This window comes from Cryptomeria japonica, chromosome 9 (assembly GCF_030272615.1).
Source record: "Cryptomeria japonica chromosome 9, Sugi_1.0, whole genome shotgun sequence".
In the NCBI taxonomy this organism is placed as follows: Eukaryota; Viridiplantae; Streptophyta; class Pinopsida; order Cupressales; family Cupressaceae; genus Cryptomeria; species Cryptomeria japonica.
In genome coordinates, this window is record NC_081413.1 from 85,465,901 (window position 1) to 85,482,033 (window position 16,133).

At 36.4% G+C, this 16,133-nt stretch overlaps 2 protein-coding genes across 2 annotated transcripts in view; one reads left to right on the forward strand and one right to left on the reverse strand.

Moving 5' to 3' along the window:
- Positions 1 to 12,634: 12,634 nt before the first annotated feature.
- LOC131858288 (uncharacterized) lies at positions 12,635 to 13,276 on the forward strand. Its single transcript, XM_059211482.1, has one exon. The coding sequence runs from the start codon at positions 12,635 to 12,637 to the stop codon at positions 13,274 to 13,276; it is 642 nt and encodes a 213-aa protein (XP_059067465.1).
- A 1,801-nt stretch (positions 13,277 to 15,077) lies between these two features.
- Positions 15,078 to 16,133, reverse strand: part of LOC131030211 (mitochondrial Rho GTPase 1) — a 79,576-nt gene continuing 78,520 nt past the window's right edge. Inside the window, exon 16 of the mRNA XM_057960926.2 lies at positions 15,078 to 15,630. Within this exon, the coding sequence (XP_057816909.2) occupies positions 15,557 to 15,630 (74 nt within the window). The 3' untranslated portion in view covers positions 15,078 to 15,556. The remainder of the gene's footprint in view (positions 15,631 to 16,133) is intronic.

Genomic DNA, 16,133 nt, shown 5'->3' on the forward strand with positions numbered 1-16,133 from the left:
TATTTACTAATGTGTTGTTATTTTTTGCTCATTAACCTTCTAGGATTTTATTTTCTTGGCCAATATTACTTCTATCAACTCTATAGTACTATATAATATAAATATATGCATTTTGATGAGCTTAAGTAAGATTATATTTAGAATATCCTTGCTTACACCACATTTGATCATTTTAAGGTTAGCATGTGAAACTAAGTGTGTGTTCTTTGATCTACCTGATGTTTTCTGGTACTGTAATTTATTGTATCATGTATATGGACTTTTCCTTTGGTGATTCTTCTTTATCCAACCTCATATCTTAATTTTAATGATCTAGCTAGTGAGAGATTTCTAGTTGTTCCACATATACCTTTTCCATGCTTTATTTTGGTAATACGACACTTTAATAATAGTTTAGTGTTTTGTTGCTTGGTTTGTGGTACCCTAAAGGTCTTTATGGTGTGTTAAGGAGGTCTGATATGTTCTTTATATATTAGAAAGGCTCTTTGAAACCCATAGACCTTCCAAGAGGTTAGTAGTTTTTCTACTTGCATCCATGCATGTCAATAACTTAAATCACTATTGAAAGTAGTGTTAGCACAACCAACAACAGGTGATTCAAAGATGAGCCATCTCTCTTGAAAAGCAACAATGTTACTCCAAGGTCCCTTTATAGTCAAGACTTGACCACGTTGAAATGAATCAATTGGTTGACATGGATGTTATACGAGGAGCATTTGTTGGTAATCACAAGTATTTTACCTAAAGGAACATATCTCAAACTCCCAAAACAATGTAATATGTGAGGTTAATAATTTCTAATTTCTAATTTCTAATTGCAAGCATATTCATAAGAAAACCTAAAAGTTAATACTTTTATAACAACGATTCTACTGTAATACGAATTTGAAAGAAACAACAAAAGATGATAGGGTAACAAGAAATTATAAGGAAATCTATGTTGATAGATAATGATGATCACGAATTCATTTCAACACACTAGGAGATTAGATTGAATCAATCAAACCAATATTGCATTAACTAGAAACAAATATCAATTTGATTAGAAGATGTATGTCCCTCAACAAATCACCTAGGTTAACCTTAATAATTTAAATTCCCTTCTACCACTACATATCCTTAACTTCTTAAAATCATGAAAAATTAAAATACTACCTCCATGTTCATTTCTTATTTTTCTTTATTATTAGATTATTATGTTTATTAGGAATACACACTTTTATAAATGAATTATAAATAGCATTTATGATACTAATATCATGTAAGAATTGTAGGATAAATATACATATAACATATTATAAACAATTAATAGGGTAGTAATGATGTCATGGGTTAGCGATGAACTTGTTAGTTTGTATGTTGTAGCGCCTAGGGTTTCCTCGATTGTGTTTACCCTTTCTGGTGCGGCCTTTGTTTCTAGGCAATTGGTAGCCGTGGATGATGTTCACTCTTCACCCTCTTTGACGGCCAAGGGGAATGCGACTGGTGGTTCTCATGCTCGGACCTCTCCTTCTGCTAAGGTGGATGGGGATGTTGTGGCTTCTTCGAGTACGACGGCTGGGGGAAAGCATCCCAATCTGGTCATTGTTAATGCTTCAAGGGATGTTAATGCTGCTAAGAAGATGCAGTCTTCTGAGCTTAGGCCTTTTCCGGTTTCAAATCCAATTTCCATTACGCTAGATGAGGAGATCGAGATGGAGATAGATCACAACTCTTCTATTTTCTCAAAGCATGCTCTGAGTGAAGATGGAGCTACATGACTGGATCTTGCAACATTGGGAACCTCTTCTGGCGGGTACTGTGCACATTTATCCTATGGCAAAAGGTCTTTTCATTGCTAAATTTGAAGATATTCAGGATAGAAACAAAATTTTATGTGATCACCTCTTTAGTTGGAAGGATAGATTTATGCTTATGGTTAGGCCATGGCAATCTAATTTCAACCCTTCTTCTGATTCTTTCAATATTATTCTGATTTGGGTTCAGTTACCCTATCTCCCTCTTCACCTTTGGGTTGACTCTCTTCTTGTAGAAGTTGGTAACGCTCTTGGGGTTTTTCTGATGGTAGATAAAGAATCATCGAATATTCTTCACTCCACTTATGCCCGCATTTTGATTGATATGGATGTGTCTAAGGGGTTTCTTGCGGAGATCTCAATCAAATCTTCCAAAGGCTCTTAGATTCAATCCTTGGATTATGAAGGTATTCCCTTCAGATGTAGACGGTGTTTTAAAACAGAACATGTGGCTGCTCAGTGTGGAATTCAAAAAAAGAAATCTTCGACTTCATGGTGGAAAGTTGCTTCTACCCATCATTATACGGTTGTTAAGAAATTTGGCTTCCCTCAGAGTTTCTCCCAAGTGGTTGCACAGGACCCTCTCTTCTCTATGACTTCTAAATCGGCTCTGATTTCTAATGCTAGGGTTGCTACGACTATTGTGCCTCAGTGTTTGGCCCCCTCTTAGGAAGATTTGTCTCATGTTGGTGTGGCTGTTGAGGTTGGTTTGCTTCCTCCTGCCCTTTCTTCGATGTCATTGGGGGATACTTCTGGCATTGTTGTTGTTTGTTCCCCTATTGTCTGACTTGGTAGGTGGCATTGACTTACCTTCTCATGTTGGGGCCCTTTCTATGATGAGTTCTCTTGATTGGCACGAGACTGTTGCTAAGGTTGAAGAGGGTTGGATTACTGTAAAAAGAAAAAAATCCAAGACATCTGGGCCCTCTTTTGACATGACTCTTCATTCCTAGAAGGGTGGCACTAAAAACAAATCTTGATTTTTCTTTTTGGTAGGCTTTTGGCTGGAGTTTCTCTGGTCTTCTCTCTAATCTTTCGCTGCTTGTTGGTTTTTTGGCAGCTTTCCTTTTAGGTTGTGGAAGCCTGTTGGCAAAACCCATTTTGTGGACTTGGTCTCGTTTTTTCTTTTGTTGGGCTTTAAGGTTGTATCTTTAATTTTCGCCTTGGCTGGATTTTCTGATCTTTCTCTAGTTTTGGTTCAGGTTGTGGGAGCCTATTGTTAAAACCCATGTCTTTGTTTTTTGGAACTCTTTTCTTGGTTCGCTTTGTCTCTGCCCCATCGGTATTACATTCTATTTGTCTTCTATGGGGTTGTTTTGTTGTTGTGATCGGTTTGGGCTTAATGTCTTGTTAAGTCTAAACGGATCTTCTTTTGTAAAAGGTTTGGGTTCCCTTCAAAACCTATTTTTACCTTAATCCAAAAAATATTACAAACAATAGATATTAATTAATATTTATACATAAAATAAATTTAAAGTATTAATTAAATTATTATTTAAATGGGAAACATTCCTCAACTATCCATCCAAATCAAACTTCATAATTTCCTCTAAATTGAAATCCCAACTACAAGTATAACATTATTCCGATTTGGGTTCAGTTACCCTATCTCCCTCTTCACCTTTGGGTTGACTCTCTTCTTGTAGAAGTTGGTAATGCTCTTGGGGTTTTTCTGATGGTGGATAAAGAATCATTGAATATTCTTCACTCCACTTATGCTCGCATTTTGGTTGATATGGATGTGTCTAAGGGGTTTCTTGCGGAGATCTCAATCAAATCTTCCAAAGGCTCTTAGATTCAATCCTTGGATTATGAAGGTATTTCCTTCAAATGTAGACGGTGTTTTAAAACAGAACATGTGGCTGCTCAGTGTGGAATTCAAAAAAAAAAATCTTCGACTTCATGGTGGAAAGTTGCTTCTACCCATCATTATACAGTTGTTAAGAAATTTGGCTCCCCTTAGAGTTTCTCCCAAGTGGTTGCACAGGACCCTATCTTCTCTATGACTTCTAAATCGGCTCTGATTTCTGATGCTGGGGTTGCTACGACTATTGTGCCTCAGTGTTTGGCCCCCTCTTAGGAAGATTTGTATCATGTTGGTGTGGCTGTTGAGGTTGGTTCGCTTCCTCCTGCCCTTTCTTTGATGTCATTGGGGGATACTTCTGGCATTGTTGTTGTTTATTCCCCTATTGTCTAACTTGGTGGGTGGCGTTGACTTACCTTCTCATGTTGGGGCCCTTTCTATGATAAACCTCTTGATTGGCAGGAGACTGCTGCTAAGGTTGAAGAGGGTTGGATTACTGTAAAAAGAAAAAAATCCAAGACATCTGGGCCCTCTTTTGACATGACTCTTCATTCCCAAAAGGGTGGAACTAAAAACAAATCTTGATTTTTCTTTTTCGTAGGCTTTTGGCTGGAATTTCTCCGGTCTTCCCTCTAATCTTTCGCTGCTTGTTGGTTTTTGGCAGCTTTTCTTTCAGGTTGTGGAAGCTTGTTGGCAAAACCCATTTTGTGGACTTGGTCTCGTTTTTTCTTTTGTTGGGCTTTAAGGTTGTATCTTTAATTTTCGCCTTGGCTGGATTTTCCGGTCTTTCTCTAGTTTTGGTTCAAGTTGTGGGAGCCTATTGTTAAAACCCATGTCTTTGTTTTTTGGAACTCTTTTCTTGGTTCACTTTGTCTCTGCCCCATCGGTATTACATTCTATTTGTCTTCTATGGGGTTGTTTTGTTGTTGTGATCGGTTTGGGCTTAATGTCTTGTTAAGTCTAAACGGATCTTCTTTTGTAAAGGGTTTGGGTTCCCTTCAAAACCTATTTTTACCTTGATCCAAAAAATATTACAAACAATAGATATTAATTAATATTTATACATAAAATAAATTTAAAGTATTAATTAAATTATTATTTAAATGGGAAACATTCCTCAACTATCCATCCAAATCAAACTTCATAATTTCCTCTAAATTGAAATCCCAACTACAAGTATAACATTAGTTATCACACCGAGGTAAAAACCCTGGTCTTCATTGAAAAAAAAAAAGTGTTGGAGCAACAAAAACCCTACCAAAGTTGAAGGCAACTATTGTGGCTTCTTCCTCTTACATAGGTAATGGTGATGGATATTCTAACAAGCATGAAGGTGATGGTGGACCTTTTGTCGACGATTTCTCTAAGGAGGATGAATCGAGCCAAAATTTGTTCAAGGAGGATGAGTTGCTTCTAGACATACTTTTAGAGGCTCAGCAAAAGCAAGGGTGTGAGGACATTAGGTAGTCTTCAAACATTGTCAATGTTATTTGAGGGTTTTGTAAGGCCTTTCTCCTCCCTGTGCTTGTTACTTCAACTCCCCTTTGGTTCATCTATTTATGGCTCCTCCCCACGAGTAGATCCACATTGGAGTTTCTACAAGTGGGGTTTATGCCTCTTGACAAGTAGTGCAAGGTTCTATTCTTTGCAAATGGAGCTGCTAAAGATCTACACGAAGTTGTTTGTGATATGTTTTCTTTTCCTCCTACCTTTGTTGCTCCTCTTAATCTTAACAAGGGTGTTTCTATGTCCACTTTGGCTAGGAATAATTTCACCATGCAATCTTTCTTGAAACGCTCTCTACCAACGTCTCCCTCTTCTAGTTGTGGTGTGTTATGGTTTCATGATCCTATTCCCTCTTTGCTAGCTTCTAAGCCTGATGTTATCCAAACTGCCTACATCAATGTTGAGGATGTTGGGTGTGTTGGCATGGGTGTTCACCCAAAGGATTTTGTGTTGATGAATGTGCCTATTGGTGAGGATGGTTATGAAGATGTCTTAATCCAATTCATAATTAAGGAGAATATTCAAATTTCTATCCCTCTCCCTTCTTGGTAGGTAAACTAAATGGCTTCTTCGAAATTGGAAGTAAAACAAGTAGAGGTATTCGATTTGTTAAACAACTTTTTCTCATTTCCCTTTCCAATCTGATGATTATTCTTGGGCTATGCAAGAATGTTCTTGGTTTATAGGGCAAAACGATCTATGTATTAAAACATGTTGCCTGAGATTTAATTATGTGAAAGCATGACTCTTCCAAATTCCTTGATTAGATCAGTGTTCAATTTGACTTTGGAGTACTGAGATGAAGATGTTTTATGCTCATAGCCATTTCTTTTGGATAATATTTCGCTACCAACCTGATCATAAATTCAGAAAAACCAGATCCCTTTTAAGATTAACTTTTCTTCCAAACTTGGTGAATGGATGCAACAAATTGAGTTTAAAGACTTTACTATAATTCATCTTAGTTGCTCCAAAGTGGGCCACGGATATGCTAATTGCCCATGTAACATGGAAAACTAACTCTCGAAGTGGAAAAAGGAACAAAGGCATGTTGTTGAAAATATTTACTTTGTTGATAAAGGAGGGAAAGCTATCAAGGCTATGGATAGATCTTTCATGAGATTATATATAATGTCCAAAAAATAAAAAAATAAAAATAAAGGGACTCTATGTTCAAACAAAAATTATAGGAATAATTTGACTTTAAACTATTTTGGAGAGGCTTAATTGTTTGTTTGGATTTTTAGTTTTTTTCTGTTTGTTTTTGTAGACTTGTTGTTAGTTGTTAGAACATAATGTTATTAGGGGTCACTCACTTATAACATTTATATCTTTTTCTAATATAAAACACTTTATTATGAAATAATTATAATCTAATAACTATTAGACTATTAAATATTTATGAATGGGAGTTCTTAAAAATGTGTGATTTTTGAACCCACCCTTCCTCCTATATTTAAGGAGATTCTCTCATTTGAGAGAGGTGCAAATTTGGAGATTTATAGTGTGTTGTATAACTATGCACATTAGGTATAATTGGTCATGTCTAAGCATATGTATTATATCCCTAGGTTCAAGTCTACTTTGTTATAAACTATATTTTGCAAGTGATTTATTAAAATAATGTACATACGTGCCTCTATTTCAAATGTTCGTGATGTCACTCTTAAGGCATAGGCAATTCTAAATCTAATTGAGTTACTATATATGTAGTTATGTAACTAATCGATTGCACAAATCAATTATTATATGCATATGCATAGGACAAGTCTATATTTCCAATGTTGGTTATGTGACTCTTCAAGCCATGAGCAATCTTAAATCTAAACGAGTTATCATATGTGAAACAATACTTATTGTGGCTAATTAATTGTGTCTTTTATTGCTAACTCAAAAGAGAAAGTAAAAAGAAAGAATAGTAACATACTTCCTTGCCTATATTTAGAGGAATGTAGATAAAGAACGCCAAAAGATATCATATTTGTTCATTATTCCGCTTAAAAATTCATAATATTATTATATTATAAATCATATTAAATTATTATTAAAATATGATTATATTATTATGTTTTATTATATTTTTTATTTATTTTTTATTTCTTCTTACTTTTATTTTGAAAAAAAAGTGGCCTTTATGTGAGACCACTTCCAATCTCAATCCATAATTAATTACGCCAAAGGCGTATTACACTCACATAATGAATGCACAAATATGTGTTTATAAAAACTAGAAGCATTAAATTTGATGTGTTTGTGACATTTAAAAACATGAAAACCAAAAAAAAAAAATTATTTATTTTCCTCACCTACCACTCACTTTGAGTTTAACTATTAAGCGATTATGTCTATCTCCATCATACTAAGAGTTAACTTCATAATTATGTCAATCTAATATTATAATAATACTATAAAGATATATAATAATATAATAATAATAATTCTTAATAGATTTTTTGTTTTGGTGAAGAGTTCAATAAAAATATATAATATTAAAAAATAATAGTATCTTAAAAATAATTTAATATTGATTACAATATAATAATAATTTAATATTAATTACAATATAATAATAAATTGATTTTAAGTTGTACTTTACCTATGTCTCTAAAGATAGATATGCTAGTAATATTAGATTGAGATAATTATTATTAAATCAACTGAATACATGTTTGAAATAGACATTGATTCAGCAGTATAATTAACATTAAATAATTAATTAAAATTAATTACTTAGGTACATGTGAAGAAAAAATTAAATATTATAATAATAATAATACATTTTTTCTTTTATTTTCATGCAATAAGTGTCATAAAAATGTCAAATTAAATGCTTTTAATTGACAGACATTTTTGCAATATGTAAGTATAGTACGCTTTTACAAATAAAATAGAAATGACTCACTTTATGGTATAAAAGAAAATAGTAGTAATAGCAAATATGCTTTGGACTTGAAAGCCGTCATCTGCAGAGTGCGAATATTTTGAGCATCTTAGATACAACCAATCAAGTAATAACTCGTCATTAGCATACACTTTCAAAGCAAGCTCAAAATTGCTAAATTTGACTGGTCCAGGTATGATAGATTCATATATTTGCTTCTGATTGGGTCCTTAGGTTTGCGTTTGGTTTTCAAACGGCATAAGTTAACTCGGTGATCCTCTTTTGCATAACAACCCCCTTCTGGATCAGTCTTTTAAAATACTTTACAGTTTAAAGTCTGTTACTTTGGCAATCCACTTTTGTCAAACACCCCAAAGGAGCTGCATGCTTCTATTTTACACATTCTTGCTATATTAGAATATAGAATTTTTCCTTTCTGTTCTAATAAAAACAAATTAATTACACAAATAAGGAATGTGAGCTATTTAGACATCACATTAGCCAAACTTTCGGATGAATTTAAGTTATCGCATAACACAGCAATTTTGACTCAATCTGCAAATACAGTGCCTTTTACATATTGAAGGTGGATTGACAATGTTCACTTTATCTTCAATCTTGGTCATAAGGATGATATATCTGCGTTTGGAGTGACCCAGAAAACAACCTTCACCTCTCTATGATTTAATGTAAAGATTGTTTTTGTGCTGATATATTAAGCTTTAACACGAAATAGTTCTAGAATAGGATAATTCCAGACATTCATTTTTTCTTGTTATCTGTTCATGTAAAAGAAAATAATATATGAAAGCCTTCTTAGATTTCACTGCAGATGTCTTGCAGAATTCTGATAAATACAACATACAATTGACATTGATCTCCTCTATTTAATAACTAATTATGAACTGGACATGTGAATGAGCTCTGCGAAAATGCAGCAAAAAAACCGAGCGAATCCATCACAATTTATGCTGCGGAAAGCGCCAGACTTGGCCCAACAGAAGTGGTTTCTTGAGCGAACCAAATATGCGATCAGGGTTTGCAATCCGGGGATCAGGGCTCCCCTGCCTCAGGAACAGTTGGATTGGCAAGTGGTGAAACCTAGGAGGTCACGCAGGGCAGCTATGAAAAACTCTCTGAGGGTTGTGAATGGCAATGACCGATGCCATGGAAACACTAAGCCGGCCATCTCCAATAGGTTTTATCAGTTGCAGAATTTTGAGGAAGGTTTCATAAAACCAGCTCCCCGGGTTTGCTTTCACTCCAATAATGTTAGAAGAAGAAGTAATATTAATCACAAAAGATCGGTGGATATCCATCCTAGGGCTTTTGAGGGCAAGGGCAAGATAGTTGCGACGCCTCCTAAACCCTCAGGGGCCGAGCCGGTTATAAATAGGAACCCTAATTCAGATGTGACAAATATTTTAGAGATTAATGATAACTTGGTTAAGAGGATTCAACAATCCTGTAAAGCTTTTGGGGTTTTCGCTAGAGATGGTAGGGACTCGCTTTTGGGGTTTTCGCTAGATGGCGGAATGCCGCCAAAGGTTATTGCAGACTGGTTTATGTCTTATTTCACATGGATAGTAAGTATAGCTATCTTGATTGAAGGTTTTCTGTATATTGATTGTGGAAACTCAAGACAAAATTCTTAACAGGTAAATCTCCAACTTTCAAAGATTTTGATTTTAATTTTTTAGACTGGCATTCGGATTTTAACGCTAACAATTTGAAATCTTTCGAAATAGATAGACCAGTTTTAATCCCTAACTTACCAGTAGAATTAATCGACATCGAAATTATTAGGAAAATAGGTAGTCACTTGGGTAAATTTGTTGAGCTTAGTGATAAGAATCGGAAATACTCGAATTGTGTAATGATAATTAACATGGATATTAGTGTTAAAACTTTAAAACCTATTGAAATTAAATCAAGGATGTCATCTTTCCTTATCTATCCTGAATTTTACAAAGGAGTTCTGGACTTATTAGACCCTGCTCCCGCATTGTCCCCAGAATTCCCCTCTTCCAAATCTAGATCTAGCAAGATTCCTGGGGTAGACATTAGTTTCAATTTGGAGCTAGGAGGGTTTCTGATTAGAGAAATTTCTTTGCTGCCTAGCCAACCTGGGGAGATAGAAGAGGGGGAATTTATAGCAAACCAGAGCAGGGATGATCGGCTGATCCCCTCCTCTCCTTGCCCCCTTGAGGAATCTCTGTTGGAAAAGCCAGGCATGCCTGCTAATCCAGTGACACCCTGTGTCAAGAAGGGCGATCCTTCTCTGGCTTTCAAAGATGGGATGGGTAGGGAGATGGAAGCTCTCTGCCTCTTCCTCAGATCAGGCTACAAGATTGGATGATCAAAGCAACTTTAATGGTTCTCCCCATCTGAAGGTAGGGGAGATTATTGAGGAAAGGGTTGATCAAGAGGAGGATCTAGCCCGCAAAGAGGAAGAGGTTAACAACATTATTAACTATCTATGTGACTCAGTTACTAAGGAAATCATGGACAAATTATTGGATAAGTAATAGATAAGGACGAGCTTAATCTTCAGAAAACATTGCTTAGTAAGGTAATTTTGGCCCTTAATCTTCACAAATACCCTTAATTGGATATGTTTCTTAGGTGGGGACTTCAATGCAATTTTGCATCAGCATGAGAAGAGAGGAGACTTAGGTATAAATGCTCATGCTTCTCTTGACTTTGCAGATTGGATCCATCGTAGTGGCATGAGTGAGATTATTATGGTTAAGGAAGCCTTTACCTAGAACAATCGTAGGTTAGGGTTTAGTAATATTGCAGAGAAACTCGATAGATTCTTTCTCTTGGGCAATCTCATCAACTTTCCCTATACCTTGGATGCGTCTATTCTACCTTTCTCAGGATCGGATCACTTTCCTATTCAACTTGACATTCAGGGTGAGGTTGGCCCAAAAAGACGCCCTTTAAAATTCGAGAATATGTGGTTGAAAGATGATAACATCCTCGAGCTTCTAAAGGAGTGATGGAATGCGGCCAAGGTCTCCGGGTCTAGGATCTTTAAGATTGTTGACAAACTTAAGATTATTAAGCAGAAGCTCATTCATTGGAATAAAGAACACATTGGCAATATTTTTGACAATAAAGACATGGGATGGATGAGACCCTGTTTCTCAGAGAAAAGAAACTCCTTACAAATCATGAATCAATTCTTGCCAAAGAAGAAGTCTTCTGAAAAAAAAATGTAGAGAGACGTGGCTAGAAGAGGGTGATAAGAACACCAAATTCTTCCGTAATAGTGTGAGGATGAGAAGAGTTATAAATCATATCTCCGAGATAAAGTTAAGTGACAACTCTGAGGTGGCTAATCCTAAATCCATTGCGACAGAGGCTGTAGACTTCTTTTCAAGGTTGCATGGGTACTCGTACCCAACCCCTGGGTACTCGTACCGGAGACTCGGACACGTCTCCCGCACCGGAAACTTCATTGGAAACGTCTCCATAGAGAGGAGACTTCTCGCTAACGTATCCACCCGTCTCCCACCGTCTCCAAGTCAAACAGAAAAAAAGGAAACCTTAAAATGTTTTTAAAAAAAACACAGGCAACAAAATAATCAAAATGTAATACAAATGGAAAAAATACAATGCTCAAAACAAATGGAGGTCACAAGGATTTCTTAAAACGTTGCAACAGCCATTACTAAATTATTATATTATATTTAATGTCATTATATTTAATGTTCAATGTCATTATATTTTCAGAATTTCTATAAATTATTAAATAATATTTAAAAGAAATTGACCTCTCCAAGTACCCACGTCTCCTATTTTGAAAAAATAGTCGTACCAGTACCAGTACCAGTCTCCAAAGTCTCCAAGTACCCCCGTACCCGTGCAACCTTGCTTCTTTTCTCTTATCCTCAATTCTGATTGGAGCCCTCATGGCTCTATCCAGGACAAGTTTATCAAGTGTATCCCAAAGCTTCTATGTAAGGACCAAACTGATTCTCTTACTGCTAAATTTTCTTTAGCAGAAGTAGAAGCAACTCTTATGCAGATGAGCCCAGATAAATCCCTCGGGCCGGATGGCTTTCTGACTAGTTTCTTTAATAAATGTTGGCCCTTCTTAGGTGAGGAAGTAACGACAACTCTGGAAGGAACGAGGAACTCGAGTAATATCCTCAAAGAAATTAACAATACTTTTTAGGCCCTTATCGCTAAAAAGGATAAACCTGAGTGTTTTGATGAGTTTCGACCCATTGCCTTGTGCAATACTATCTATAAACTTTTTTCTAAAACTCTAGCTAATAGGCTTCAAAAACTCCTTCCCCTGTTGATTAGTGAGGAACAGACGGGTTTTTTCCTGGAAGATCTATTTATGATGGGGTTATTATAGCTCAGGAGGCTATCCACTCTGTCCAGAAGAATGGCAATCCCAGTATGCTCTTAAAGCTTAACATTAGGAAAGCATATGATAAAGTGAATTGGAGATTTCTATGCAGATGCTCAGAAGCTTTTGGGTTCCCCCCTGTCTAGATTAATTTGGTTTTTGAATGTATCTCTATGCCTAAATTCTCAATACTGGTTAATGGCACTCCTAAAGGATTTTTTAGTTCCTCTAGGGGTTTGAGGCAGGGAGATCCTCTATGCCCTTTTCTCTTCATTATTATGGCTGAAGCTCTGGGGAGATCGATTTATAGGGCTAGGGAGAATAGTCAGGTATCGGGTATTAGAATCACTAGCAACCTTGACTCTTTAACACATCAGCAATTTGTGGATGACACTATGCTATATGGGCTTAGCAATCTAGGTGAGGCTCGGGCTTTTAAGCAAATCTTGGACTCTTACTCAATGGCTTCACGTCAGGAAATCAATCCAGCTAAATCGGAAGTCTTCTTTTTTAACACTAAGTTAAGTATACAAAAAGAAATTTGTGGTATTCTGAATTTCAATCTAGCAAACCTTCCCTGTAAGTACCTGGGCTTGCCTTCGGATAAGGGTTCTGGGTCATCTAATATGTGGGATGGAGTTGTAGAAAAGATTAAAAGTAGGGTAGCAATCTTGAAGGGTAAGTGGCTATCCTTTGCAGGCAAAGCTACTCTGGTCAAATCGGTTCTGGTTGTTGTGCCTATCTACCAGCTTTCATGTTTCAACCTGCCCCAGTCCAAGAAGGAAATACTAAACAGACATCTAAGATCTTTCTTTTGGCAAGGGGCGGAAGAGAAGAAACGTATCTCCCTAATGGCTTGGGACAAGATTTGTAGGCCTAAATCGGCAAGAGGTATTGGGATTAAGGACATTAAGGTCTAGAGCAGGGCGTTAGGGGCCAAATTAGTATGGAGAATGTTCAGATCTCCTCATCTTAAGTGGGCCCAAATCCTCTACCATAAATATCTCTGCGGTAGGGATCATATGAGCCACTTCAGGGACTCCTCCCCTCCGAGAGGCTCGCGTATATGGAACTTTATGCTGGACTGTAGGAAAATCATCTTAGACAAATTATCATGGAATCTGGGAAAGGGGGATAAAGCCCTCTTCTGGTCGGACTCTTGGGGAGCTTTTTCAGTCCTTCAACAAAAAGTTAACCTGGAATTGTCTAGAGAAGTGCTTGAATCTGTGTAGGGTAGGAATGTCAAGGACTACATCACGCCTTCTGAGGAGGACTTAGCTAAGGGTTGGTCTTGGAGATCCCTTGATCAAGTAAACATCCCTACCGAGGAGAAATTGTTGCTTCAAGACATCCTTAAAAGTAGGATGGTTACCTTCAACTTAGGGTCAGATTCTCTTGTTTGGGATGGGTCAAAATCAGGAGAATATACCTCAAAAGATGGTTACAATCTCCTCCTGAGTCAACAACTTTCCTCTTCCACCTCTGTCCCTGCAGCCTTGTGTTGGGAGAAGATGTGTCTACCAAAGGCAGGATTGTTCACATGGTTAGCCCTCCAGAATAAGATTTTAACAGCAGATAGATTTAAAAAGATGGGCTATGCAGGCCCTAGCAAATTTCCCTTGTGTGAAGAGGCTTAAGAAGACAAAGACCACATCCTTCTCAATTGCAATTATGCCTCTAAGTGTTGGTTGTGGTCGTGCAACAAATTAGGGTGGTCCTCTGCCTTTCCCAATACCATCCTTGGGATGTTTCAAGCATGGCCAATCCTTTTTAAGAATTCCCTTTATGGGGGACTTATTGATTTTGTATTATATATATATATATATATATCAGTTTTTCTGGAGATGGGGTTGAACTAGCAAAATTTCTTATATAATTGTATTGTGGTTTTTGTCTAGTTCTGTCCAAGAAGAGATTGGCCCTCTTTTGAATAGTTATCGAATGATTCAGTAAGGTGATTGTCCTTATTTGCTATTGTAAGCTTCTATGGTGATTATGTGAGCTTCTTCCTTTAAATCGGTGCTGGGTTTTAAGCTTTGTATGACATGAGCTTTTATTCTTAACTACTTCTTGTGAAGTTTTTCTGGGCTAACTTCTCATTAAGTGTTCGCTGTAGGATTAGCCTGGTGGTTTTTATGCAGGTTTGGTCACGATTAGCCTTGCAGAGCCATCCCCTTGAGGTTTCAGGTTTCCGGTGCTTCATTCCTCATTCAGGGAGTTTCCTGTCATAGCTCTCTATTCAAGCTCTGTAGTGTTTTCTCTGAAACTGATCTTGATCGAAAGCTCTTTTGCAGATTATTTGTAACCTGCTTCTGCAGAGGTGACTTTGGCTATTATAGGCGAAGCAGTTATCATTTTTAGGCTGAAGCAGCTCTTCTAGAACTTCTAGATTTCTAGATTGATATCTCTCGATCATATAGCCTTGACTGGATGGGATTTCCTAGGGGCCATTGTATTTGTTTCTTTTTCATGTTGTTTGGGTATCATTAGATTCTGATCCTATGGGATCTGGGCGAGACCGGAGGTTTTCTTCCTCCATTCTTTCCTGCCGGTGCCCACACCGAATGGAGCTTGTAATCATTTTCTTTAATGAATAAAAAAATTTCAGGCTTCGGCCTTTTACCGATCAAAAACAAAAAAAATAACTAATTACGAACTAAGGGCTTTGTAAACAAATCATTTTCTAACATAAAACACATTAGAAATCATAGGCAAATCCAATAATAAACTGTCCTAGACGATTTTATTGAATGTCAGGCCAACAGAAAGGTAAATTGTCCTATAAAAAATGGATCCTTAAGACCAGCCAACTTCTCAACGTGTAATTACACGATATAGATTGCATAAAATACAGATTTCTTTCCATGCCTCAATACACGATAACCAAATATTTGTTAAAATTGTCACGTCAAAACCAAGCCTTGGTGAGAATTTGAAGAAAGTAACTTCTATTGTAGAAACCCCTATTTCTAACATTCAAAAATCTAGGACTTCTTAAACAAATATATGAAAACAGAAGACAGAATGCCACCAATATATAAGAGCACATAGACTCTCTGAATCGCTTAAATCATACACCTTCGCCACTGTTAAAAAGATCACTCAAAATGCTTTTTACTGGTTGGCAATCACCACATAGCTATGAGTAAGAACGAAAAATATGCGAGTCCAATGGAGGATTCTAAGGAAGCCACCTGAAATTAATTGGAGTTAGCTCTTCTTATTGCATATACTCTGTATGCAGCTAATCCCACGACTGCAACTGCTGCACCAACTGCAAAGACAAGTGATACAAAGATTAGACAGGCTTATGGGAAATGCTTTGTAAAATCTGATATACAAAAAGCATGTATTGTTGGTTACTACATCCTCTTATATAATATCTACAAAAAAGGTATCAGAAATAATAATGTCAAATTTTGTAATTCCCCCAAAAGAATACTTGATGATATTTGCGCAATTTTAATCCACTTACAATAATTTATCAGGGTTAGCTTCACTAAATCAAACTAAATGTTATTGATTTCTAGTTAGTTATAATACTGAAATTATGTATACACTGATTATGGATAATAAATTGGCTAGTCTGAAGAGGCAGCTTAAGGAATAGCACTAAATGATAGAAATCCACAGCAAGAAATAAGAGTTTCATCCACACTCTCTTGTACTGCAGTATTTATGAAAAGGCAGCAATTAAAACTGGTATAAGCCTTCAGCAATGGTAAGTTTGGTAACCAATATAATATAGACTGATTACTTCCTGCAAAAATTTATAGC